Source organism: Manis pentadactyla (assembly GCF_030020395.1).
Source record: "Manis pentadactyla isolate mManPen7 chromosome 15 unlocalized genomic scaffold, mManPen7.hap1 SUPER_15_unloc_1, whole genome shotgun sequence".
In the NCBI taxonomy this organism is placed as follows: Eukaryota; Metazoa; Chordata; class Mammalia; order Pholidota; family Manidae; genus Manis; species Manis pentadactyla.
In genome coordinates this window covers 1,433,736-1,460,353 of record NW_026644588.1, presented here as the reverse complement: position 1 = coordinate 1,460,353, position 26,618 = coordinate 1,433,736, and the positions used below count along the sequence as shown (strand labels likewise).

General features: G+C 47.3%; 3 protein-coding genes across 6 annotated transcripts in view; 2 read left to right on the top strand and 1 right to left on the bottom strand.

Annotated features, from left to right (window-relative positions):
• LOC130678909 (zinc finger protein 550-like) overlaps window positions 1–4,737 on the top strand; it is a 54,636-nt gene extending 49,899 nt beyond the window's left edge. The window contains exon 5 of the mRNA XM_057496567.1: window positions 4,404–4,737. The gene's annotated coding sequence lies outside the window, so the exon portion shown is untranslated. The remainder of the gene's footprint in view (window positions 1–4,403) is intronic.
• On the top strand, window positions 780–19,776 carry LOC130682261 (zinc finger protein 550-like). 4 transcript variants are annotated; one of them, XM_057496556.1, is made up of 4 exons: window positions 780–1,010; window positions 3,821–3,947; window positions 6,030–6,128; window positions 7,024–8,833. In XM_057496556.1, the coding sequence occupies exons 1-4, from the start codon at window positions 984–986 to the stop codon at window positions 7,287–7,289; spliced, it is 519 nt and encodes a 172-aa protein (XP_057352539.1). In that variant the 5' UTR covers window positions 780–983; the 3' UTR covers window positions 7,290–8,833. The 4 variants fall into 4 exon arrangements, with proteins under 4 accessions (XP_057352539.1, XP_057352541.1, XP_057352540.1 ...); XM_057496558.1 differs by lacking the exon at window positions 7,024–8,833 and adding an exon at window positions 18,986–19,776 and having other exon boundaries at window positions 783–1,010; XM_057496557.1 differs by having other exon boundaries at window positions 783–1,010; window positions 8,423–10,527.
• Window positions 19,777–19,904: 128 nt separating this feature from the next.
• LOC130682292 (zinc finger protein 781-like) lies at window positions 19,905–21,565 on the bottom strand. Its single transcript, XM_057496670.1, has one exon. It carries the CDS (start codon window positions 21,563–21,565, stop codon window positions 20,381–20,383), a length of 1,185 nt encoding a protein of 394 aa, XP_057352653.1. The 3' UTR covers window positions 19,905–20,380.
• Between the last annotated feature and the right edge of the window lie 5,053 nt (window positions 21,566–26,618).

The window sequence follows — 26,618 nt, the reverse complement described above, 5'->3', positions numbered from 1 at the left end:
AACTGATCCTACAGGTTTGCCTCAGCGCTTGTTTTCTGCCTCCAGCGCTCCCTTGGTAACGGCCTCCACCAGCTCATTCCTGAGGTGCTCCATGTTTTCATTATAAATTTTCCACTCCCCTGTCTGACAAATGCAACGGATAGTGACTGACTCTTGCTGTGGCAAGCTCGGAATAAATAGCTTATAGCCTTTGCTTTTCTCATTTTTGGTCTTCATTTATTTCCATCACATGCAATCACACAGTCTTCGTGTACTGGATGTGGCAATGCAGACAGCATGTCTTGGAGAGAATAATCCTCCCCATCACTCCACAGCGCCCTGGGAGAGGGAGGACCTCTAGGCAAGTCTGGCCTCTACTGGGAATCAGGGGAGGTACACAGGCCCTGGACATTGGATGTCACTGGGTCACAGGGGAGGAAAGAAGGTGAACTTGTGTCAGGGGCCAGCCTTTCCACACCGGTGCACCTGGTCACCTGAGAGGCGCTCACAGGTTTTAAAAGAAATTTTAAAACTTACAATTGTTCCATTGGGATCATCTGAAATAACAAGATGCAGAAAACACAACCGGGAAATTTGGGTGCGTCCCCTGGAGAGTGTGCCTTGCCTCTACTTCCCTGGAGCCTCTGCACACGTTTGTCAGCTCTTTCCTGGCCTCTAGACCTTTGGCTCCTACGAGGGGCAGAGCTCTCCAGCCTGGCCAGACGCAGGACTGAAACTACATTACCCAGTGTACACGGGGAGGGCGACATATCAGAAAAGGGAGTGTTCCGGTCCCCTTGGTAGAGGCGGGATTTCCGGCGTCGCCAGGCGGAAGCGTTTACGGCGTGGGGCCCGTCCCCTCCACCCTCGCGCTGAGTTCTCGGCTGCCGGTCGGTCTGAGCAGGGCAGAACGGCGAGGAGGCCCCACCTGCGCCTCCGCGGGTTCTGGGTGGGGTCGCTGAGCCCCCGGGCGCCCCCGTGCGAACCCGCTCGCCACAGGTCTCATGGCGGCGCCCTTACACCCGGCGCAGGTGAGTGGACGATCCCCGCGCTTCCCGCACTCGGCCCCCCAGCGTCTCGGCACCGTCGCCCGCAAGTGCGGGAGGACGGTGTCCTTCGACCCTTCGCCTTACCCTCTCCCGGCCGTTTCTCGGAGTCCCGGGATGGGGTCTCCTCGGCTCCGGGTGCGGAATCCAGTTCAGGGGTCCCGTGGGTGAGGGCCCCGCTCCTGACGGCCGGCGGGATGCTGTGTGGAGGGGCGAGGTGTGTGGCCCCAGGGCCCCCCTAACACAACGCAGTGCGCGCATGGCGGTCCGCAGGGAGGAGGCCCAGGGTTCGCAGACCTCACTGGGGTCCGGCTGCACCCCTTGCCGAGGCCGCGGCAGCTCAGACGGGGCGCCCATGCCCTGCCACCCACCCTCGGCTGTGGCTTTGGCTCAGCTGCCACTCCAGCTCCTGGTCCGTGGAAGCCTGCCGGGCTCTCGTCTCGCCCATGCCTGCTTTCTACTACCAGCAAAGGCGCCCATTTCAAATCGAGGGCGGGGGCGGAGGGGCGATGATGCACGCGTGCAGGGGCTGAGAGGTCTGTCCCCCCCGCACCCCAGCCCCAGGGTCCACAGCAAAACCTCGGATTCCCGTTACCCGACTCCTGTTTTGATCCTTCTTCAGCGGCCAGGTGTCAGGACTGCGCCGGGGCCCAAGGAGGAAAATCCCCGCCCACTGCATTTTACCGCCTGGAGCGGTTTTTAGGGATTATTTAGCGCAGCGAATTAAAATCTTGCCACAGTTGAGAAACTGACAAAATGCTTCCCTGCCGTACATAGCTCTCCTCTCTTTTTTACTTTTATTAAGGAAAACCCAGAAAGATGTATCAGACTTGTGTAAATGAGCGTGTGTCAAAAGGGCAGTTTTTGCTTTGATTTTATGAAGGAATATTTGTGAGTCTACATACTACATACACACATACGAATATATATATTCATTTACCGAACCAGCAACAGGGACCTTGTTTATTTATATTGCAAATAAATTTTTCTCTCTTTAAGTCTCCCTGCTGCCCTGGGCTGCCGTTTTCTTTGGTATAAAATAGGAATCTGATATTTTAATTCAGTATAGCAATACGAATTCTTTTGTCCTAGTCTGGGGAACCGGGAAGTATGCACGGTTGATGTGTGTCAGCCGGTGTCCAGCAAGGGCTGGGAAGTGCTGGCATGGCGACGCCCCCTGGACCTGTGCTGAGCTTGGAGGATCACCCCGGCGCCAGGCTGCTCCTCGGGGCTCCCTAGCCTCCTTCCTGTACACACTTAAAGGCTGGCGGCCGAGAGGCAGGTGTAGCGTTTTTGAATTGCTGCTGTGCTAGGACGGCAAAGGCAGCAGGGCAGGCTGGGAGCCAAGGCCGCCCAGGCGTCTGACTCTCAGATCCCCAATGACAGCAGTGAGTCTGTGTTGTTCAAGACATGCAGGTATATTTGAAAAGTAAGACCATTCAGATGGTCGGAGATGACGGTGTGCAGGAGTGTGGTGTCCTTTGGGACACGAACGCACAGGAGGCCCCGGGTCACGCTCCGGCAGTCACCCCGGTCAGCCTTACCAGCCCTGTTCATCGGCAGGGCTTGTCACATCGGTTAGTATCGCAGCCGCATGGCCCCCTCCTCCCTTTACTGCAGTCTCGGCCCAGTGTGCTGTCCCGACAGTAGCCTCCCCTGTCACCACATCTGAAGTGGGCCACAATCTCTTTAGTCTCCTTGCTTTATTTTCTTGTTTTTGGAATCTCTGGGGCCCCCTTGCTGGTTTAGGATCTGTTTCCAGCCCTGGATCACAAGCGCCTGTTGTCCCTCTGTGCCAAGACCGGGAACAGCCTGGGCTCGTGAAAGGCCGTTTGGTGAACAGCTGAGTGACTGAACGGGGTCCCCCCTCAGGGCCTGCGCTGCTGTCCTCCACCGCTTGCTCACCCAGCCCCGCGGCCCACTCGGCAGCCTTTCCCTTTGGCGTTCCTATCGTCCGGTGCCCTGTCTCCAGTTCTCACCGTGTCCTTCCTATGCATTGGTGTCCCCTCGCAGGTGCCCCTGGCCCCCACCTTCCCATCTTCTGGCAACTGTGTGCCATCTTTCCTTGGGTTGTTCAGATACCATCTCTGCTCCTTAAAAGTGAGATTGTGGGTGACTTTCTAGAGCTGCCTGAGCCCAGGTGCAGGTGATGATGGCATTAACCTCGTGAACTGTGGGAGGATTGGTGAAACTCACAGAATACACCGAATGCTCATGGGCCTAGGGCTCCAGGGTCTGCCTTGTGAATGTTTTCTCTTCCTGGTGAAGTGATAGTTCGGGGTTGCTGCAGAAATCAAGCCTTAGAGAAATGACGTGATGTCCTCCCTACGTCCACACAGCTGGGAAGTGGCAGACTCAGGAGTCTTGATTCTGTCCCTGGGCATCTTAACTGCAGAACTGGGGATGTGCAGTCCATTCCCCGGCATGCGATCCATCAGCTGGCTGGCACACGGGCTCCAGGGTGGTTGGCCTGCTGCTCCTGCTCTCGTTGTTGGGACCATCACGGCCATCTGCCCGTCCCTCTGACGTCACAGAACACTCACCGTCTGCCCCCCAGTCCTCTTGCAGACACACTGCACCATCTCCAGTGACTTCCCCAGGGGAGGTTTTGCTCTTAGCCACAGTCGCATTATGTACAAAGGCTGCATCCTCCCCTTCGAGCCCAGCATGGAGCTTGGCCTCGGTGATCCGGGCCTGGGCCTGGGTCTCTGCACCTTCACCAGTGACTGAGTGACAGGCTCTGATCTCATCCATCAGCAGAAGGTCAACACCAGTTCCTCCGTTTGACTTTCCAGGGGTCCGTGACCTTCGATGATGTGGCAGTGACCTTTTCCCGGGAGGAGTGGGGGCAGCTGGGCCAAGCCCAGAGGACCCTGTACCAGGAGGTGATGCGGGAGACGTGCTGGCTCCTGGTGTCCCTGGGTAAGGGTTCGCCTCTCACCCCTGTGCGGGACCATTGGTTCCTGGCTGTCAGGATCGGAGGAGCCACGGGCCCTCTCCCGGAGCCCCTAGTTTCCTGGTCCGTTTTCCTCCTGCCTGGTCTCCCTGTGTGTGTGTCGGGTGTCAGTGGGATTGAGACAGTGTCCCTCTGAACACAAGGCCCCACCCCAGCGTCCAGCACGCTCAACCTCAGTCTGAATCCTTATTCCAGATACCACAGGGGGTAAGCTGGCCCTGCCTGGTCGTGTCACGTGTCCCACAGTCCTGGAGCAGGGTCGTGGGCTACTGGCCGCTGTCGAGATGGTGAGTCAGGCAGGCTCCACATGGTATTTGTCATCGGCGCCCCCTGAACAGCAGGGTCAGGGAAAACTGCCCTGGTGTCTCGTCATCATCACAGGATTCCTGAGGCCTGGGTCACGATCCTTGCCACGGCAGGAGTCTGAAGGCACGCAGAAATGTTGGAGCCACAGGCGGTGCCCCAAAAAGCCAGTCCTTTTACCTGCTCGGTATGGGATGCTGTTCGTCAAGAGAACGTCTCGGATCACTGCGTAGGGTTCCGTGCTCCTTCCTTTTGGCCAGTTCCTCTCGTCGCGGTGGGCACGGCCTCCTGCTCACAGCCCTGGGCAGTGTGCATGAGCTTGCTGGGACTTTAATGGTGTTTTTTTTTTGTTTCATTGTTGTGTTTTAACAGTAACCTTCAATTTGTCAGAACTGAAAGTGACTTTTCTCATTTACCAAAGCAAAACAGGGCTCCCTTTTTTTTTTTTTTTTTTTTTTTTTTAGCTCGCTTAAAATAAAATTTTAAGAAAAAACGGGCCTTGTGTCAAGGAGAAGCCATCAGTGACGGTGGCTCACGCCGTATGCTGTGCACACCCATCAGCCTGAGTTTAGTTGGGAAGGTAGGTGTCCATTCTTAGATGAATTATGATGAGTTGCAGAAAGAAAACAAAAGGGGCTTTAGGTCAAAGCCGGTCATGAGTGCTTCAAAAAAGGCATCTCAGGGAAGGACTTTGGAGCTGGGAACTCGAAGGCTGTGAGCCAGCGGGGAGGGGCCTTCCAGGTGGAGGAATCAGCCCCAGGAAAGGCCCTGAGGTGACAGGGCCCGAAGAACGCCTGTCGCACTCTGCCTCCCTCTGCTCCCTGAGCCCAGTGCTGGGCAGGTGACAGGCACAGCGCGGTGACTGTGACTGACACCTGTCTGAACAAACCCTGGGCTGTTGAGGAGAACGTGCCAGAGGAGACGTTGGTAGGCCCTGCTGCCCCCATCACCGGACTTGCCCACAGAACCCTCCCGCCTCCGCTGAGAAGTATGTGGCTGCGTGGAAGAGAAAACCGACTGGAACTGGCCTCCCCCGAAGGAAATTCTCCACCTCACCTAACAAAGGCCCAAGGGGGGCCGGTGGGGCTGGCGGGCGGTGCAGCGCGTGTTCGTCACCAGCCGTAGGACGGTCCTCTGGGCCAGGCGTCTGCCTGCTCCTCGGGCTTCTCCTCGGGATGCAGGGGCTGCGGGCTGCCCCGCACGTTGGTGAAGGCTTTCCCCGCAGAGCGCCCAGCCCGCCTCTGCCCCTGGTTCTGGTGATCAGGGCTCCCACTTCCCTGATGCTGACCGGCCTCCACCGGGATTTCTCTGTCCTTAGGGAGACTTCCCGAATGCCGAGGCCTCACCTTCAATCTGAGACCTTCTGTTTCTGCCCGTGCAGACTGAAATCAGGCATCCCCAGGTTTTCCTGAAGCACAGGGTGTTTGAAACCAGCCACCTGGATCAGTTACCGAACTTCTGGAAGGAGGCGCTCTCCGCCCCAGGGACCCAGGGCCCCGTGTGAGCGTCGTGCGCACCCCGTGCTCTCTGGCTCCCACCGATGACCTTCAGGGGCAGTGGTGGGTCGGCAGGCAGTGCCACCTACTACCTCACATTCAGTCCAAGAGTGGGGTTTGGGCGCTTGGTTTCTGGGTCACAAATGAGCATTTTCTTTACTTTGGGAGCAGCTCTGACACTCCAGGAAGAATGGAAGGGTTTCGTTGTTTTCATCAAAACACCAATGTTGTTTCTTTCTCCATCAAAAGGGCATCCGTTTCCCAAACCTGAGCTGACCCACCTGCTGGAGCATGGGCTGCAGCTGTGGCCTGTGAGGAGGGACCTCCTCTCCCGAAGCACCTCCCCAGGTACAAGCCAGCAGCTGGTCGGGTGGGGCCGTGGCAGCCGCCAGCCTGCGAGCAGTGAGACTCTGAGCTCCTGGGGGTTCTGGCTGTTCCTCTGTCATGTCAAGGGATGCACATCAGTTGAACACCATTGTTTAGATACCTGGGCACCTTCTAATGTCAGTGTGTAGCTTTTGGGTTGCTCTGGAACCATCTGGCTGGTGGGGGGACACCTGCAGTTGCACATGATGTGAACTTGACTCCACGTGTTCCATGACAGGATCTAGGCATTCGGCCACCCCTGTGGCCTCAGGCCTGGGAATGTGGCTTAGGTCTGTGCCAAGCGAAAGAGCCAGTGGGCCTGGTCTTCAGCGCAGCTTGCTGTATTCCGCCTGTGGTCAGAGTCAGTGACACAGTCTCTGTGTGATGGGGTCATTGGCAGTTGTAATGCCATAACGAAGCAGGCTGCCTAGGACAGTGCGTGGCCTGTAGGAAGGGCTCACAACGTTCGCTCTTGGTGTGTCCACGTAATTATGTCCATCATGAGTGATAGTGACATCACACGTTCCTTTCTGGACTCAGGAAAAGGGGCCTTCCTTCTCCTTGGTATTTTCGTCTGCGCTGTCGTGTGAACCCCCCCCACTCTTTCCCACCTTCACCGTCCATCCGTCCTGTTTGTCCATAAGACACGCAGTAGCTGCCCCATGCCCTGTAACTTCCTGCCCCTCTTGCCCTGACAAACACCACGATGCTTGGCCTCTCCAGCCACAGGTGTGCCTCTGAGTGAGCCGTCCGGGGAGTCGCAGGTGCTCCTCTCCATGCCCTTCAGGCTTCTCAGCCAGCGCGTGAGCACCTTTGGCCAGTACCCCCACCCCAACCGTCTGTCCCAGATGCCACCCCTGTCTCTTTCATCTCACAGCTCACTTTGCTGTCCAAGGCACCAAGCTCCTTGACCACGTACGCTCCTCCTCCAGTCCAGTTCAGAGAACGTCCTGTCACCCCAGCCAGTTAGAAGGCAGGACACCCCACAGGCAGCAGCACCTCAGTGTCTCCGTCTCCATCCTGCCCACGTCCCCATGCCCCTCGTCGTGCGCATCAGATGCTGTGTCTCCCGAGCCTGCCTCACATGCCACCCTCAGGAGCTCCACCAGCACCTGTCCCGAGCTCTCCCCGTCTTTTGCCTGAATGATGCCGGAGCCTCCCACCCTGCCTGCCCACATCTCTGTGCCCCTGTGCAGCTCAGTACCCTGCACCAGCTCCTGCACCCACTCCGACCTGGTCTAAATCATCACGGCTTCCTCAGTCACTGCTGTCTTAGCACAGAATCAGCATCACGTGAAAAACGAACGCTGCGTGCCTCTGCCGCTTGCTCCCGAGCCTGTGCTGGCCCATCTGTGCCTCGCATCTGTGGCTTCCCTTTTCCTCTGTGGAACACGTCTCACCCCTGACCTCTTGGCCTGTTCCTCCACTGGCCCCACACGGCGCCTCTGTCTTCTCTGGGAACCTGCTTCTTCACTTTTCTCCGACTTGTGTATCCACCTTCTCTCTCCACACAGGCTCAGGTCACTTATGCTTGGGGAAAAGTACAATGGGTCCTGGGCCTTTAGATCCACAGCAGCCCACCGCGAGCGTCCACTCCACTCATGAAGCCAAGTTTTTTGAAAGAGTTGCCTCATTTAAAAAAAATACATGTGCACTTGCCTTCCAGTGTTTTTGTTAAAATCTCCGTAATTTTTTTTTACCCTGGAAGTGTATAATAACGTGCAGAAACTTTACGGGTTCTGCTTAAATTTTTGCACATGTATTAGTTGAAGTGCCCTCCAGCGCAGTCAGCCTTTAGGATATTTCCAGGGCCCTGGCAGGCTCCTGGTGCCCCTTCCTGTCAGCTGCTCCTCCTGCAGTGCTGACCACCATGTACACTCTATCGCTGTGAATTGGTTTTGTTGTTGTTTTTGTTTGGGGGGCGTTGGTGCTTCAAACACCAGAAATTTATTTTCTCGCATTTCTGGAGGCGAGAAGTAATGTGTCAGCACGTTGGTTCATGCTGAGGCCCCTTCCCCCTTGGCTTGTAGAACAGATGGCCTGTCCGTGTCGGGGCCATTGCTGTCACCTGCTCGCCCAGTGCAGCAGTGCAGGGCTCTCCGGGAAGTCGGAGCCAGCCGCCTGTGTGACACTGAGGAAGTGGCCCACACGATCGTGAGGGCTGAACTGCTTGACGTCCACAGGCAGTCCGTACGCCAGAGCTGTTCCTGTTGCAGCCTGAGTCTGCGGCCAGAGCTCCTTCCCTCCAGGGATGTGAGTCTTTCTTTTCCTTTCAGGCCCTCAGTTGCTTGCAGGAGGCCCGCTCACCTTTTGAAGGGCTTTAGTCCTGTGCAGAGGACTCCCCTCAGCAGTCGTCAAGGCATTGAATCATAGTCGAAACCAAGAAACGTACATGCACAGCTGAAGTAAATGCATGATAAACTATGAAAGACAAATGTGGAAGAAGATTCTCATTGTCCGATCTTATAAAGGGTTGTGTGAAGTTGTGTTACTAATAAAGAATGTCGATATTTATGCATGGGGTTAAGTTTGTATGGGCTTTACAGTCACCACCATGGATTTACTCCCTTGGTGTTTGCGTAGGATGCAGTCATTTGAAATTCAGACTGTGGGATTTTCTTTTGAAACTTAATTTTTTTTTTTGAGGGGCATCTCATATTTATTTATTTATTCATTTTTTTGAGAGGGCATCTCTCACATTTATTGATCAAATGGTTGTTAACAACAATAAAATTCTGTATAGGGGACTCAATGCACAATGATTAATCAACCCCAAGCCTAATTCTCAACAGTCTCCAACCTTCTGAAGCATATCGAACAAGTTCTTACATGTTGGACAAGTTCTTACACAGTGAGTAAATTCTTACATGGTGAACGGTGTAAAGGCAGTCATATCACAGAAACTTTCAGTTTTGATCACGCATCATGAACTATAAACAATCAAGTCATATATGATTATTCGTTTGATTTTTATACTTGATTTATATGTGAATCCCACATTTCTCCCTTATTATTATTATTATTACTTTTTTAAAAATAAAATGCTGAAGTGGTAGGTAGATGCAAGATAAAGGTAGAAAACATAATTTAGTGCTGTAAGAGGGCAAATGTAGATGATCAGGTGTGTGCCTATAGACTAAATATTAATCCAAGCTAGACAAGGGCAACAAAACATCCACGGATGCAGAAGATTTCTCTCAAAACAGGGAGGGGGGTGAGGTTCTAAGCCTCACCTCTGTTGATCCCCAATTTCTCATCTGATGGCCCTTCTGTACCTGTTCCTGTGTTAGGTTGTTCCTCCCTTGAGGAATCTTCCCCGTCTCTGGCTAACCAGTCATCTTCTGGGGCCATACAGGGAAATGTAAAGTTGGTTAGTGAGAGAGTAGCAATATTTGAAAAGGTTAGCTTTTACTTCTTTGCAGATTTATGCCCTGTGGCTTCTATGCCCAGCATTTGTCTTGTATCTTTACCACTTGGAAGAATTATGATACTCAGTAATTTTCAATATGAGGCACGAATTCTCCTAAAGGGTTGTAATTAGGAAGGAAGAAGAAAAGCTATAGAAGTAGCAGATGGAAGAAAACATGGGAAGATTGATTATTTCTTTGACATATCTTCTTGTAGAGTAACTTCAGCATGTATAGGTTTTAAGCTACTACTTAAATTGCGCACACACATTAACATAATAGGAATACAGCTACATAACAAAAGCTGACGTACAATTACCAGCCATATCCCGTGAAACCAAGAAAACCAGTTAGGCACCCTAGGCATTTGTGAAAACTTATCAATGATATTACGGATATTGTCTAACTGAATCTGAATAGTTTGAGAAAAATCAGACAAAATAAAACAACACATTCCTGGGAACTGTTCATATCCCATATGTTCTTTTAACAGTAGATAGTCTATAGTCGTATGATTTTGGAGCACTGCAACTTGCACTTCTCCTAATTCTTGGTTGAGTTCCAACAATATAGATCCAGTCAAATTTGTTGTTTTACTGTATGCACAGGCCAGCTTAGATATCTCCTTCTTCATTCCCCTGGCAAGTCCAAGAACTGGTGGGATGAATGCAGCTACAACTGCAACAGCGCCAGGATCTTTGTTGATGTTTTTGATGATCATCTTCTCGAATGACTCTTCCAGATTATGTTGATGTTGGAAGTTCTTCATATCGTATCTTAATTCATTTTCTGGGTAGCCAAATTAGGCTTTGATCCTCTGTATAGACACAAACAAACCCTTTGCCCACACTTTGATATGACCTTTATACCATTGTGAAGAACCTATTGGATATCACCACACAGGAGCTGCTTTTTTTTTTTTTTAAGAGAAAGGAATATTATCAGAAAAATGTACTTCCATAGCTGATCATCTGACACCCTTTAAAGGATCAAAATTAAGGATATGTAAAGCATGCATTAATCGTTGAATTGCAGTTAGTTTCATCCTATCAGAGTAATTCCCCTTTTCTTTCTTTTTTATCATTAATCTACAATTAAATGAAAAATATTATGTTTACTAGGCTCTCCCCTATACCAAGTCCCCCCCCAACCCCATTACAGTCACAGTCCATCAGCATAGCAAAATGTTGTAGAATCACTACTTGTTTTCTCTGTTGCACAACCCTCCCCTTTCTCCCACCACCCACATTATGCATGCTAATCATAATACCCCCTTTCTTCTTCCCCCCCCTTATCCCTTCCTACCCACCCATCCTCCCCAGTCCCTTTCCCTTTGGTACCTGTTAGTCCATTCTTGGGTTCTGTGATTCTGCTGCTGTTTTGTTCCTTCAGTTTTTCCTTTGTTCTTATACTCCACAGATGAGTGAAGTCATTTGGTATTTGTCTTTCTCTGTTTGGCTTATTTCACTGAGCATAATACCCTCTAGGTCCATCCATGTTGTTGCAAATGGTAAGATTTGTTTTCTTCTTATGGCTGAATAATATTCCATTGTGTATATATACTACATTTTCTTTATTCATTCGTCTACTGATGGACACTTAGGTTGCTTCCAATTCTTGGCTATTGTAAATAATACTGCGATAAACATAGGGGTGCATCTGTCTTTTTCAAACTGGGCTGATGCATTCTTAGGGTAAATTCCTAGGAGTGGAATTCCTGGGTCAAATGGTAAGTCTATTTTGAGCATTTTGAGGAACCTCCATACTGCTTTCCACAATGGTTGAACTAATTTACATTCCCACCAGCATGTAGGAAGGTTCCCCTTTCTCCACAACCTCACCAACATTTGTTGTTTGTCTTTCGGATGGTAGCCATCCTTACTGGTGTGAGGTGATATCTCATTGTGGTTTTAATTTTCATTTCTCGGACAATTAGCGATGTGGACCATCTTTTTATGAGTCTGTTGGCCATCTGAATTTCTCTTTTGGAGAACTGTCTGTTCAGTTCCTCTGCCCATTTTTAAATTGGATTCTTTGTTTTTTGTTTGTTGAGGTGCATGAGCTCTTTATATATTTTGGAGGTCAAGCTGTCATTACAAATATATTCTCCCATACTGTAGGGTACTTTTTTTTCTATTGATGGTGTCTTTTGCTGTACAGAAGCTTTTCAGCTTAATATAGTCCCACTTGTTCATTTTTGCTTTTGTTTTCCTTGCCCAGGGAGGTATGTTCAAGAAGAGGTCACTCATGTTTATGTGTAAGAGATTTTTGCCTATGTTTTTTTCTAAGAGTTTTATGGTTTCATGACTTACGTTCAGGTCTTTGATCCATTTCGAATTTACTTTTGTGTATGGGGTTAGACAATGTTCCAGTTTCATTCTCTTACATGTAGCTGTCCAGTTTTGCCAGCACCAACTGTTGAAGAGACTGTCTTTTCCACAATGTATGTCCATGGCTCGTTTATCATATATTAATTGACCATATATGTTTGGGTTAATTTCTGGAGTCTCTAATCTTCTCCACTGGTCTGTGGTCTTGTGCCAGTACCAAATTGTGTTGATTACTATGGCTTTGTAGTATAGCTTGAAGTTGGGGAGTGAGATCCCCCCCACTTCATTCTTCTTTCTCAGTATTGCTTTTACTTTTCAGGGTCTTTGGTGTTTCCATATGAATTTTTGAACTATTTGTTCCAGTTCATTGAAGAATGCTGTTGGTAATTTCATAGGTATTGCATTGAATCTCTATATTGTTTTCAGCAGGATGGCCATTTTGATGATATTAATTCTTCCTAGCCAGGAGCATGGGATCAGTTTCCATTTGTTAGTTAGTTCTTTACTTTCTCTCAAGAGTGTCTTATTATTTTCAGGTTATAGGTCTTGCACTTCCTTGGTTAGGTTTATTCAGAGGTATATTATTTTTTTGATACTATTGTGCATGGAATTGTTTTCCTCATTTCCCTTTCTGTTAGTTCATTGTTAGTGTATAAGAAATCCACGATTTTTGTGTATTAATTTTGTATCCTGCAACTTTGCTGAATTACAATATCAATTCTAGTAGTTTTGGAATGGAGTCTTTAGGGTTTTCTATGTACAATATCATGTCATCTGCAAATAGTGACAGTTTAACTTCTTCTTTACCAATCTGGATTCCTTGTATTTCTTTGTTTTGTCTAATTGCTGTGGCTAGAACCTCCAGTACTATGTTGAATAAAAGTGGGGAGAGTGGGAATCCCTTTCTTTTTCCCGATCTCAGAGGAAAAGCTTTCAGCTTCTTGCTGTTCAGTATGATGTTGGCTGTTGGTTCCTCATATATGACCTTTATTATGTTGAGGTACTTGTCCTCTATGCCCATTTTGTTGAGAGTTTTTATCATGAATGGATGTTGAATTTTGTCGAGTCCTTTTTCAGCATCAATGGAGATGATCATGTGGTTTTTGTCTTTCTTTTTTTTGATGTGGTGGATGATGTTGATGGATTTTCGAATGTTGTACTATCCTTGCATCCCTGGGATGAATCCCACTTGGTTGTGGTGTATGATCCTTTTGATGTATTTTTGAATTCGGTTTGTGAATATTTTGTTCAGTATTTTTGCATCTACTTTCATCAGGGATATTTGTCTGTAGTTTTTTTTTTTTGGTGGGGTGTTTCCTGTTTTTGATATTAGGATGATATTAGCTTCATAGAATGAGTTTGGGAGTATTCCCTCCTCTTCTGTTTTTTGGAAAACTTTAGGGAGGATGGGTATTATGTCTTCTCTGTATGTCTGATAAAATTCCGAGGTAAATCCATCTGGCCCGGGGTTTTGGTTCTTGGGTAGTTTTTTTGGTTACCACTTCAATTTCATTCCTGGTAATTGGTCTGTTTAGATTTTCTGTTTCTTTCTGGGTCAGTCTTGGAAGGTTGTATTTTTCTAGGAAGTGGTCCATTTATTCTAGGTTTTCCAGCTTGTTAGCATTTAGGTTTTCATAGTATTCTCTAATAATTCCTTGTATTTCTGTGGGGTCTATAATGATTTTTCATCTCTCGTTTCTGATTCTGTTGATGTGTGTTGGTTCTCTTTTTGTCTTAATTAGTCTGGCTCAAAGCTTATCTATTTTGTTTATTTTCTCAAAGAAGGAGCTCTTGGTTTCATTGATTTTTTTCTATTGTTTTATTCTTCCCAATTTTATTTATTTCTTCCGTCATGTTTATTACATCCCTCCTTCTGCTGACCTTAGGCCTCATTTGTTCTTCTATTTCCAATTTCAAGAATTGTGATGTTAGAGTATTTATTTGGGATTGTTCTTTCTTCTTTAAATATGCCTGGATTGCTATAAAGTTTCCTCTTAAGACTGCTTTCACTGCATTCCACAGAAGTTGGGGCTTTGTGTTGTTGTCATTTGTTTCTCTATATTGCTTGATCTCTATTTTAATTTGGTCGTTGACCCATTGATTATTTAGGAGCATGTTGTGAAGACTCCATGCGTTTGTGAACCTTTCTGCTTTGTTTGTACAATTTCTAATTTTATACCTTTGTGGTCTGAGAAGTTGGTTGGTAGGATTTCAATCTTTTTGAACTTACTGAGACTCTCTTTGTGACCTAGTATGTGGTCTATTCTGGAGAATGTTCCATGTGTACTTGAGAAGAATGTACATCCTGTTGTTTTTGGATGTAGAGTGCTGTAGATGTCTACTACGTCCACCTGTTCTAGTGTGTTGCACAGTGCCCCTGTGTCCTTACTTATTTTTTGTCTGGTGGATGTATCCTTTGGAGTGAGTGGTGTGTTGAAGTCTCCCAAAATGAATGCATTGCATTCTATTTCCTCCTTTATTTCTGTTAGTATTTGTTCCAGATATGGTGGTGGTCCTCTATTGAGTGCATATATATTTATAACAGTTATATCCTCTTGTTGGACTGAGCCCTTTATTATTATGTTATGTCCTTCTTTATCTCTTGTTACTTTCTTTATTTTGAAGTCTATTTTGTCTGATACTAGTATTGCAACACCTGCTTTTTTGTCTCTGTTGTTTGCATGAAATATCTTTTTCCATCCCTTGACTTTTAGTCTGTGTATGTCTTTGTGTTTGAGGTGAGTCTGTTGTAAGCAGCATATAGATGGGTCTTGCTTTTTTATCCATTCTATTACTCTGTGTCTTTTGATTGGTTCATTCAGTCCATTTACATTTAGGGTGATTATTGAAAGATATGTACTTATTGCCATTGCAGACTTTAGGTTCGTGGTTACCAAAGGTTCAAGGTTAGCTTCTTTAGCATCTTAGTGTCTACCTTTACTCACTTATTGAGCTATTATAAACACTGTCTGATGCTTCTTTATTTCTCTCCCTTCTTATTCCTACTTCTCCATTTTTCATATGTTGGGTGTTTTGTTATGTGCTCTTTTTAGGAGCACTCCCATCTAGAGCAGTCCCACTAAAATACCGTGCAGAGGTGGTTTGTGGGAGGAAATTCCCTCAGTTTTAACCATTTTTGAGTGGAGTCTTTAGGATTTTCCATATAGTGTCCTGTCACCTGCAGAAAGTGACCGTTTTATTCTTTCCTTTCCAATTTGTATGTCTTTTATTTCTTTTTCTTGACTAATTGCTCTGGCTAGGTCTTCCAATTCTATATTGAATAAAAGTGATGAGAGTGAGCATCTTTATCTTCTTCCTGATCTGAGAGGAAAGGCCTTCAGCTTCTCGAGAGCAAGTTTGTCCCCATAGTTGCCAGTAGAGTGAGAACTACAAACCTACTGGTCTGTGAGGCTAGCTTGAGCAACAGGCTTGCAGGGCAGTACCTGTGTACCTGTGTTTTACCCCATGATTCCACTGATGGCAAAGAACACTGTAAGACAGCTCAGAAAAACAGTAACTCATAAGACAGCCAAAATGTATGAAAATGAGTAGCCTGATCCCCCAAGGATCCCAAACAACTAGGAACCAATAACAAAGCAGCTATCAACCTGAGAATGAAAAGCCATGAAACTCAACACAAAGCACAGTTTAGACAAGTGCTGATTGCCACATCTTTGTGGACTTGACTTGCCCTTAACAGCAAGCTACAAGGGACTTTTGTGGGAACCACACCTGGCGGAGGCTGGGGTCTGTGGTGACAGGCAATGCAGACCATATCTCAGTGGGACTTCCACGATAGATTGTAACATGGCTTCTACAGTTGCCACTTCCAGTCTATTTTGTTCATGTGTCCATTGAACGTTGATCAGAGAGACAGAGGCTCAACAGAAGTATGAGCTGATTGATCATAGACAGTGTGGAAGTTTCCTACAACCTCTCCTAATAGTATTTTACCTCCTTAATCTAAATTTCTCTTTAAAAATTAGTTTTAACTTGCTTTGATGCTAGTTCAGGAAATTATACTTCTCTCATGCTTAATTGTTAATGTTGATCTACATCTGTCCTGTCATTTTCAACATTAAATGAATAGTTGCATGTCACACAAAGACCTTGAAAAGGATTCTTACCACTTTTAATTTTTTACTCTTCTGGAAGTTCACCATCAAATTTACACTTGCATTGTGGCATTTTCGTATTGAGTGTACACAAAAAGTAGATAATAGCAAATTCAGCAAGAATAGAAAATATTGCCTTTTCAATCTCCAGAAGCACAGGAGGTTGTCACAACTGCCCCTTCTTCAGGGTGACCTCTGAGGTCACAGACCTCTGGCAACAGGCAAAAAATTAAGACCGCAGTGCAGTCTTCCCTAGGAGGTCTTGGTAGCGACACAAACTAGGTAAAAACTGGAGCCCTCCATATCTGGCCATCATACTTTCCCTTCTGAGGCAGCCAACATTTGGATCCCCATGAAATCTGTTTATTTTTCAGGTTGGCAGCCCTATTATTACTTTTTCAAATTACCCCACACAGTTTAGAGATTTTCCAGGATTAAAAGTCCCTAAAGACCATTATTATTGCACAAAGCAGTGCCATGTGTAACAGACAGTTCCTGGTTTGGTGACTTGGAAGATGGAAAACCCCATCACAAGCACTACTCAAGACAACTGTGTCTCTAAGAGTCAGTGGTTTTCTCCAAGCCGCCAGCAGAACCCAGACAGTGTTCTCAGAGGTAACACAGGGTCAGGTCCCTGCCCTAACTTGTCAGAGAGAAAGGACAAGACCCCACAAGAGCTCAGGATTCTCATGACTTCCTCCAACCAATGGGAGGGCACAAAGGTCAGCTTTGCTGAGCACACTAGGACGGTGACTAACACATAGTGTGTGGACCTGCCAGGTAATAGAGATAAAACAGCTTCTGTCACAGAAACTAGCAGTATAAACCTGGCAAAGACCCTGGGTTGGTTACACATGCTCCCTACATCATTGAAATTTATGGAGATACTCAAGTGTGTGGTATCCAGATATAACATTCAAGGAGGTGTGTCGGTCCCTCCCTGCTTCTGACCCGCAGATATATATAGCTGAAAAAATTTCTATAGCACAGAGGAGAGGTAAACTGGAGTGTTGTCAGTTTTTATGGTGGCAGGAAAGCCTAGTAATGCAAATGCTTGTAAAAGATGAGTAAAAACGTGATGAGATCATTTGCCTGTTAAAGCTGTGGCCCAGGAAGCAGAAGAATAAGTGTCAATGGAAACATGAACATGTTTAAGGGTTCCAAATTCAGCAACAATAAGAACATCCATTTGCCATAGGACATTAGGACGTGTTCCCCTGGGAATGGTGCCAGCTTGTGAGGAGAATTTACTTGAGAACAGGTTGGCCAAGAATTCAAGCTATTTTGAGCTTCAGATTCAGAGAGAGAAAAATGCTTCTGTAAGGTGAAGAACGGAGCATGAGTCAGGTCGTGATAGCGTTGAGCTGCCGAGTAATTAACTAAAGAAACAAGCCTGTCTACTTTATCATTACAGTATGATAAAGGACCTGGTAAATTAGAATGTGATCATGTATGAGTGATGAAAAAGGATGTGGATGTTGATGGATACATGCCTGTAATTGAGAAAATAAAGTGTTAGTAGGAGATTGTACGGTGCCCAATGTCACGGCTTCTAATAGAGGAACGGAAAGGCAGCAGAAGCGGAGCCAGTGACAGTGTTAAGAGGACCTGGAAAATCTCGCAGAGCTTCCAATACAGCAAAGAACTCATTTTGCTGGGCACAAGTGAAAGACGTTTGAAGTTTTTCACAAACCAGAACAAGTTGTATAGGCTGCTTTAAAAGATTTTGTACCATCTGTAAAGCAGGTAACAGTACTTAATAATGGATTAGGAGAAGTGTTTTGAGGAAGGATCCATTGATGACGCTGAAACAAGGAAAATAATTTATTCTTAGGGTAATGAGTCAATATTTCCTAAAAAATTAGAAAGGGCAATTTGCCAATGAGTATTTTCTTGAAATATTTGCATAATATTTTGTTTAGGTAATGGAAGAATAAGGGAGTGAGGGTCTTGACCAGTCATCTGTCTTAGTCTCTGTCATCCCTTCAGGATAATGGAGGCTACTTTGTCAATGTAAGGTTGTAAGGGGGTTTTAGTTTGATACTGCAAAAACATCCATTTTAACCAACCGTCACATTGACAGAGCAATCCTGTGGGAGAATGGGGAGTAAATGAATAAGAGTAAGGGTTTGTATAAGTCAATTTTTGATAATTGAGCCTTTTGAGTGTGTTGTTCTATCCACTTGAGTTCTTCCTCAGCTTTTGAGGTTAAGTCTCTAGGACTACTAAGATCTGGGGGTCCTTTTAAGGAATTGAAAAGATGTTGTAATTTATAAGTAGGAATTCCTAATAATGGTCGGATCAAATTGATATCTCCTAAGAGCTTTTGATAATCATTTAAAGTTTTAAGATGATCTCTCATTTGCATTTTCTGAGGGATTATTGAATTTTCCTGAATTTTATTCCCCAAATGATTCATTGGGTATTGTATTTGTATTCTCTCTGGGATTATTTGTAATCGCCATTGTTTTCATCCAGTTTGTTTCACTGAGAATCGTGTTGAGAGATAAATGTTTAGGTAGGACTATGAGAATATCATCCATATAATGAATGATATAAGCTGAGGGTCATTTATCCCGTATAGGCTGAGGAGCCCTGTTTAATTTTACTAAATGGTAAGGCAGGCTTTCCAGCTGCTTGTATTTTTCCCTAGGCTTTTAGGCAACACAGACGTACTTGTGCTACTGCCGTGTCATCGTACCCAGCTTGTCTTTCTATCTGCAGCCAGTCTCCTTGTCCTGCTGGTTGTTCAGCAGTTGTAAGAACTGCAGGATCGGCATGCTGATTTCTCCAAGCTTGTGCTCATACCACCGTTTTAAATTGTAAAAATTCAGAAGAGTCTAGACAAGTACGAGCCAATAAATCCCAATCGTGAGGAATCATCCTTTCCTGATCTGCCAACCCCAAGAGACCCACAACATATGGAGAATTAGTACCATAAGAGGAAACAGCCTGTTTAAAGTCTTTTAATGTCTTGTAAGGAATAGGTGTATAAAGTGCTTTGACCCCTCCTGGCGGAAAATCAGGATCCTCACCTGGCCCAAAAGGAGTTAAATAACTGGTGCTACTAAGGGTGTCAGATAAGCATCTATATCACCCTCCCACTGGGCTTTACTACTCCTGCCGCTAAGGCAGATGCAGCAGGAACAGAGGCTACGGATTTTTTACAAGAGGAATGAATAGAACTCTCATCGTCAGTCTCTGAAGAAGAGGAAGAGGAGGACGAGGAGGAGTCAGACGGATGTGGGGATGAAGATCGCTTCCTTGATTTCACCACATCACCCAAGAGTACTCTCACACTCGTGTGTGTCTGACTTGGTTTCACACACGGAGGGCGTTTGCAAAGGCTCTAAGGCGAGTGATCAGACCACATAAACACCAGATAGGCACAGGGATAACATCCCCTTCTGTGAGCCTTTTTAAAGTCTCTGAATACATTATCCCAATCAGCTTGTCTAAGGGTCCCCTGTGGTGGAAACCAGTAACAATATTTTCTAATATATTTATGAAGTTGAGCAAAGTCCTTTTTAGAAGTTTTCACTCCTGATGCTTTTAGGAGGGAACGGAGTAATTTTAAACAATCCTCCAGTTTAGCTGCTTCAGTTTCATCTTGGCCCATTATAGGGTCCCTGACGTCTCAATCCTGCCCCTACGCGTGTTTTCTTGGGAGCCTTAAGGGATCCACGATCATCGGAGCCTTCCCCGCTGCATGCTTTAAGGGTTGCCTGGAGCGGAGCTTCCCCACTCTGAGTTTCAACTGTCCCCGCTCTGTTTCAACAGTCCCTTTTTGTACGCCACTTGTCGGTCCCTCCCTGCTTCTGACCCACAGATAAGGTATGAGATGCGATGAGATATTGAAGAACTGAAAGGACCAGAAAGGGGACTGAAGGTATAACAGCACAAGAGTGGTGCTGAGAGAGCACCTCTCATATTTATTGATGAAATGGTTGATAACAATAAAATTCTGTATAGGGAACTCAATGCACAATCACCAAGTCCAACTTTCAACAGTCTCCAATCTTCTGAAGCATAGCGAACAAGTTCTTACATAGGGAACAATGCAAGGGCACTCATATCACAGAAAGTGTTTGTTTTGACCATGAATCATGAACTATAAAATATCAAGTCAGATATAAGTATTCATATGACTTTTATACTTTATATGTGAATCCCACACAGGTGACTTCTCACAGAGGTTTTTACCCAACAGTTACACTTAATACGGAAAGAGTAAATTCTCTTTGAGTATCTAAGGCCTTTTCCAGTGTGAATTTTTGGTGTTGACAGGTCAGATTTGCATCTCAAGGATTTCCCACATTAACTGCAAGTGAGCTCTCCTGTGTCAAAGGAGGGCAGAGTTCTGGCTAAAGGATTTACCACATTCATTGCCCTGATAAGGCCTTTCTCCAGTGTGAACTGTCCTGTTGAGTGAGGTGGGTTTTGCACGTAAAATTTCCCACATTCACCACACTCATCAGGCCTTTCTCCAGTGTGAACTCTCCTGTGTCGAGTGAGGCAGGTTTTGAGGGTAAAGAATTTCCCACATTCACCACACTCATAAGGCCTTGCTCCAGTGTGAATTCTTTGGTGTTGAACAAGGACAGAGTTCTCACTGAAAGTTTTCCCACATTCAACACACTTATAAGGCCTTTCTCCTGTATGAAGTGTCCTGTGTTGAATGAGGGAGGCTTTGTAGCTAAAAAATTCCCCACATTCACCATACTTGTAAGGCCTTCCTCCAGTGTGAACTCTCCTGTGTTGAGTGAGGCAGTTTTTGCGGTTGAAGAATTTCCCACATTCACCACACTCATAAGGCCTTTCTCCAGTGTGAACTTTCCTGTGTCGAATGAGGTGGCTTTTGCGGCTAAATAAGTTCCCACATTCACCACACTCATAAGGCCTTTCTCCAGTGTGAACTTTCCTGTGTCGAATGAGGTGGCTTTTGCGGCTAAAGAAGTTCCCACATTCACCACACTCATAAGGCCTTTCTCCAGTGTGAACTGTCCTGTGTTGAATGAGGTGGGTTTTGCAGGTAAAGAATTTCCCACATTCACCACACTCATAAGGCGTTTCTCCAGTGTGAACTCTCCTGTGTTGAGTGAGGTACTTTTTCCACCTAAAGAATTTCCCACATTCACCACACTCATAAGGCGTTTCTCCAGTGTGAACTCTCCTGTGTTGAGTGAGGTACTTTTTCCACCTAAAGAACTTCCCACATTCACCACACTCATAAGGTCTTTCTCCAGTGGGAACTCTTTGGTGTTGAACAAGGACAGTGTCCTCACTGAAAGATTTCCCACGTTCAACACACTTATAAGGCCTTTCTCCAGTATGAAGTGTCCTGTGGCGAATGAGGGAGGCTTTGTAGCTAAAGAATTTCCCACATTCACCACACTCATAAGGCCTTTCTCCAGTGTGAACTCTCCTGTGTTGAGTGAGGCAGGATTTGCGGCTAAATAATTTCCCACATTCACCACACTCGTAAGGCCTTTCTCCAGTGTGAACTGTCCTGTGCCGAATGAGGTAGCTTTTGCGGCTAAAGAATTTCCCACATTCACCACATTCATAACGCCTTTCTCCAGTGTGAACTCTCCTGTGTTTAGTGAGGGAGTTTTTGGAACTAAAGAATTTCCCACATTCACCACACTCATATGGCCTTGCTCCAGTGTGAACTTCCTGGTGCCGAATAAGTTTGTACTTGCAGCTGAAGGCTTTTCCACAGTTGCTACATTCATCAAGACCATCTCCAGTGCAGATTCTCGGGTGGTGAAGTGTGTGAGGGTTGCTAAATACTTCCCTGCATTCAACCCACTTGTTACAACTTTTCCCACTGTTAAAGGACTCCCTATGCTTGATGGTGCCATGTGGCTTCTCACCATTGGGAGTGGCCTGGTGCTGCACAAGGCCTGATAGCGCTGAAAAGTCCTTTGCACCATCCCCACAAGTGAAGGGCTTCCCCAACACATGGAATCTGCAGCTTGTCACAAGTGAGGTCCTGTCCATGTCTACTTTGAAGATTTTCTCTTCACTGTCACACTTTTGGTACTGGCGAAGGTTTTCACTGTACCATAATCCTCTAGATGTCCCACCCAGGTATGGTTTCTGTCCAGGATATGTTGCTTGGAGCTCAGTCAGGTGTAAAATGTCTTTCAACACTGGGACACACTTCTCACAAGGATGGGTCTTCTCAGTCAATGGACCTGCCATGGAAGTCCTGGCATCTTCTACAGGAACACACTGCTCAGAAGGTACCTCATCCTTTGCTCCACACCAACAATCTGAAGGCAGAGAAATGCTAATACGGTAAAGGTTAACACCAGTGGGAGGGATAAGTCAACAAAAATGTGTGTGCCATACACATACATTTAAATCAAAGAACGAATCCATGGGAATGTTTTCATGGGCAGCAATCTGAAGGGAGGGCCACTTTGCAGTAGAGGGCCTCTAAAGTTCACAGATTAAGGGAGATCTTCTGGGATAAAGGGCACACAAATATGGGTGTCACACAGGGAAAAAAGGCAGGATGACTGACTCACTGCCTAACAACAGCCTTCAGCGGGGACCTTGTCAGCCAGGGACATGGCCATACAATGCAGAAAGATGGCTGTGTCCAAACACAGAGAAATACACTCAGAACTGAGTACATGGTGTTCAAGGACAACTTGAAAATATGTGCATACAACACTCTGTGTGTGGATCACTGTGGGAGAACTGCAGACTGTACAGTAGACAGAATAAGCGATACACAGAGGTCAGAAGCGTGGGGACAGCCAGGGACTGGAAGTCACAGTTGAAAGGACAAATTACGAAAATGTCAATTATGCACAAGAAAGTGATGTGGCCAGTGGCACTTGCACCAAAACACTGGTGGACACATGGCAGGGTCCTGGCATGATGTGAACACAGCTATGATGTCATTCCCTCCCTGAGCTGGCATGCACCATGGCCAGGCCTCCTGACACCATCTTGGCATGTCCACCCTGTGAAGTAACCAGGGCTCACCCTGCACCTCCAGCTGTGTAACTACATGGGACCTGAATGTAGCAAGTCCTCAGAGAAAGACAACACAGGTGAGTGGCCAGCACAGACCCAGAGCAACTCTGGAATCAGCAGAGCACAGAAAGGAAAGACCCATTACAGTAAAATCCCAAAGTGCAGTCTTTCAAGAAAAGCCCACAGTGACCAAGATATTGCTTGCAATTCCTAACACATGCAGTCAGGAGGAAATCCTTTAAGTTCTCATCCCAATAAAAAAATTTTTTAACTCTGTACAGTGATGAATGTTAACGATTTACTGTGGTGAGCATTTTGCAATGTATACAAATATGGAATCACTATGTTGTACACCTGAAACTAATACGATGTTATATGTCTCAATTAAATCTCAACTTGAAAAAAAAAACAGGAAGGAGGCAGAACATGGGGCACAAGGTTCCAGGGATCTGGACAGTCACCTTGCAGGGAGAAGGCAAGCTAGGGGACATCCATTAGGCTGCCTGCCAGACTTGGGACTCCCAGATCCTTGGCTGTGCACCTTGCAGGTGGTAGGGCTGCTTGAGGGGTGCACACAGCTTCGTGCTGGCACCCGTAGCACATATTTCAAGGGAGTGGGGAAGTCAGCACAGACCATGGTCTGGCTGTGGAAAGGACAGAGCTGCCTCTGAGATGGGGAGGGACCAGTTAAGGACACTGGGAGGAATATGAAAGCCTTACCTAGGGACGCTATAAGTGCAAAGATCTCCAGCATCACGTCATGGTATAGGAACCGCTGTGTCTCACCAAGGAGTCCCCATTCCTCCTGGGTGAAGTAAATGGCCACGTCCTCAAAGGTCACAGAGCCCTGCAATAATGGGGACAGTTCACTCCATGATCAACTTTTCTCCTAGGACCCCAAGTTCACCCACTTATTCATTTGTCCTCTGCTCACCCTCCTTCTCATTTTCCCATCTCAGAGGAGACATCAGGGCCTGGCACCACTGATAAGCACTCTCCTCCTAGGCCCTTTCATCCCCGTGTCCAACCACAGCAACAGCAGGCAGGCAGGCAGCACTGAAGCTCTGGGCCCGGCCTGCAGGGACATACTCCCTCTGGCCAGGCAGTCTTACAGTCTCCCACGTCATGCGTCTCAGACAGAGCCAATGGGGCGGGCTCAGACCTCATCCTTATATCCTCAATGCCAGAGCACTCAGGCCGCCAGTTCACATCTCCCGGCCCGGAGATCACTCTACGAATGTCTGTCTCATGGTTACTGCGTCTTCCCTGTTCTGCACCAAAGGCACTACCCTGTCCCTCCTACGTCAAACAGGACCTGGTAGCACCTCACACCGCCAATGATACCCCTGGCCGTCGGCAGTCCAGGGTCCTGCTCTAAAGGCTTCCTGCCGTGGCTCTCTTACTCGCCTCGACCTCAGCACCCCAGAACCACTTGTCTATCTCATACACCCAAGACCTTTTCCCACTTGTACTGCACTTGACTTCTCACCACAGCCTTCCTCTCCTCATCGTCATTCCTAAAGCCAGTCCCAGAGGCTTTGCAGCCCAGGTTCAGTTCTCCAGATGCTCATTTGTGCTACTTAACTAACCCTCCTGCCTGACTCAAATTCCTGACAGAACAAAATCCTGGTGAGCCCCCACCCCCTCCCCCAGCCACGAATAAGCAGGATGACTGACCTGTCATCTTGCCTCAGTTACTCCTATATAAGCCTCTACCTCTGTGTCGGCAGCGCGCAATGTTCAGAAGCCTCAGCCACATGCCAGATCACCCTCTCTTCCACGCTGTTCCCAGTGCCCCTTCTCTCCTCTGTCTGTCATGTCTATCACCTCTACCAGGTGCCCAAGCATGAGACCCAACCCTCAGACTTCCTGGTCTGCTATGAACATCATCAGGATTATTCCACTAAACGTGACCCACAGTGCTGTGGATTGAATGTACGCATCCCCCTAAAACGCCTACGTTGAAGCCCTACTTCCTAGTACGATGTTATTTGGAGGTGGGGGCCTCTGGGAGGTACTCAGGTTTAGATTAGGTCATAAGGGTGTGACCCTTAGGAGCAAAGGAAGACATCTCCTGCTCATTCCACTGTGCTGAACCAAGGAGAGGCAATGTGAGGCTAAGGTGAGGAGGCAGACATCTGTAAGACAGGAAGAGAGCCCCTCACCGGGAAACACATCTCCCAGTGCTTCGATCTTGGACTTCCCAGGAATTTTGCTTAGGTGACCTGAGCTTAGACACACCGCTCCACCCTGGGGCGCATACTATCCTCCAATTTTTCATACCTGTGTGGCCAGCTACCCACTCTACTAATTTGTTCCTCAAAACATCTCACACACTCAACACAGTGAAATCATCACTAATATCCTGAGCAAAAATTAATTGTACTACAGGCTTCCACGTCCCAGCTGATGGAGCTTCCATCCGTCCGGTCATTGAACTTTTCCAAAAACCTTAGTCATCCCTGACGTCTCTCTTACCTTCTGAATGAGAAAATACAAGATCTACTAAGACAGAAAAAAAAAAGAATGATACAGAATTCAACCTTTTCTCCGACTTCCAATCCCCCCAACTGGCCCAGAGCATCCACACCCACTGGACTGCCGCAGTAGCCTCCTCCCTGGTCTTCCTGCCATTCTCCTCATACCTGCTGTCCGCTGTCCATGCTGCAGCCACAGGAAGCCTGGGAAGAGCTGGGTCAGATCACCCCCCTCCTCTGCTCCAAAGCATTCCCAAGACCAGCAGAACACACACCAAGCTCTCAGGGAGCCACCCCAGTAACGAGTCCTGCCCCATGGTTCTGTGCTCATATGAGAAAGGAAGGGAAGGTTCCTTCGAACCGGCTCAGTCTCCCCCACAAGCACCTGCACACAGGCATGTGTACCTGGGGCATCCTTCCCCCACACCTCATTCCGCTGGCTGTCAGCAACAGGGACCACTCTATAAAACCCCTACCCTGTCTGAGGACCTTGAGATTAGGATCTGCTCAGGGTCCCCAGGCCCAAGGCCTGGAAGGATAAGAGTCCCAGGACACCACAATTAGAGTTCAAGAGCAGGATCAGGAGCAGTACGTTCTGGAACACCCTGCAGGGTCCGTAAGTGCCGCTGTACTGGTAATAATCTGTGTGAAGAGGGAAGTTCTGAGAGACGGGCGACCGTGAAACGCACCACGGGCTCCGGGCTTCCCTATTCCTTGCCGCCCGGAGCCGGGCTCACCTTGGATGTCTGCCTTATCTCCGCGTCTTCGTCCTCAGTGCTGACTTTTATTAGCTGTGTGGCACTGTACAAGGACTAAATACCCCTGTGCCTCTTACTATTTCCCCTTCCAGTCTGTTCCTCTGTGCGGCTTTTGATAAACCTTCAGAAGACTAGGTCAGCTGGGGCCTTTTCTGTTCACCACTCTCAATGGCTCCCAGCCGCCTTAAGAGGCTAGCCTGCCATTCCAGGCGCCACTCCCTCTCAGTTCTCTGTCCCCTAAAGACGCATGACTGATACCAGGTTTCCCGAGATCCCCCGCCCGTAACGCGCCGTCACACCTGCGCTCAGAACAGGGGCCCCGCCCACGCGCGCCTTTCGTACAGGGCCTGGGGCATGGGCGGCGGGTCGTGAGCAGGGCCCCGCACTCGTGG

What these genes read in the sequence shown, in the direction of transcription:
- LOC130682292 (XM_057496670.1), bottom strand. Translation starts at nt 21,565, where the DNA reads ATGAATGTGGTGAATGTGGGAAATTCTTTAGCCGCAAAAGCTACCTCA.
- LOC130682261 (XM_057496556.1), top strand. Translation starts at nt 984, where the DNA reads ATGGCGGCGCCCTTACACCCGGCGCAG. An exon ending in CGCCCTTACACCCGGCGCAG is followed by an intron (nt 1,011 to 3,820) that starts GTGAGTGGACGA and finishes TTGACTTTCCAG; the next exon opens with GGGTCCGTGACCTTCGATGA. An exon ending in CTGGCTCCTGGTGTCCCTGG is followed by an intron (nt 3,948 to 6,029) that starts GTAAGGGTTCGC and finishes CTCCATCAAAAG; the next exon opens with GGCATCCGTTTCCCAAACCT.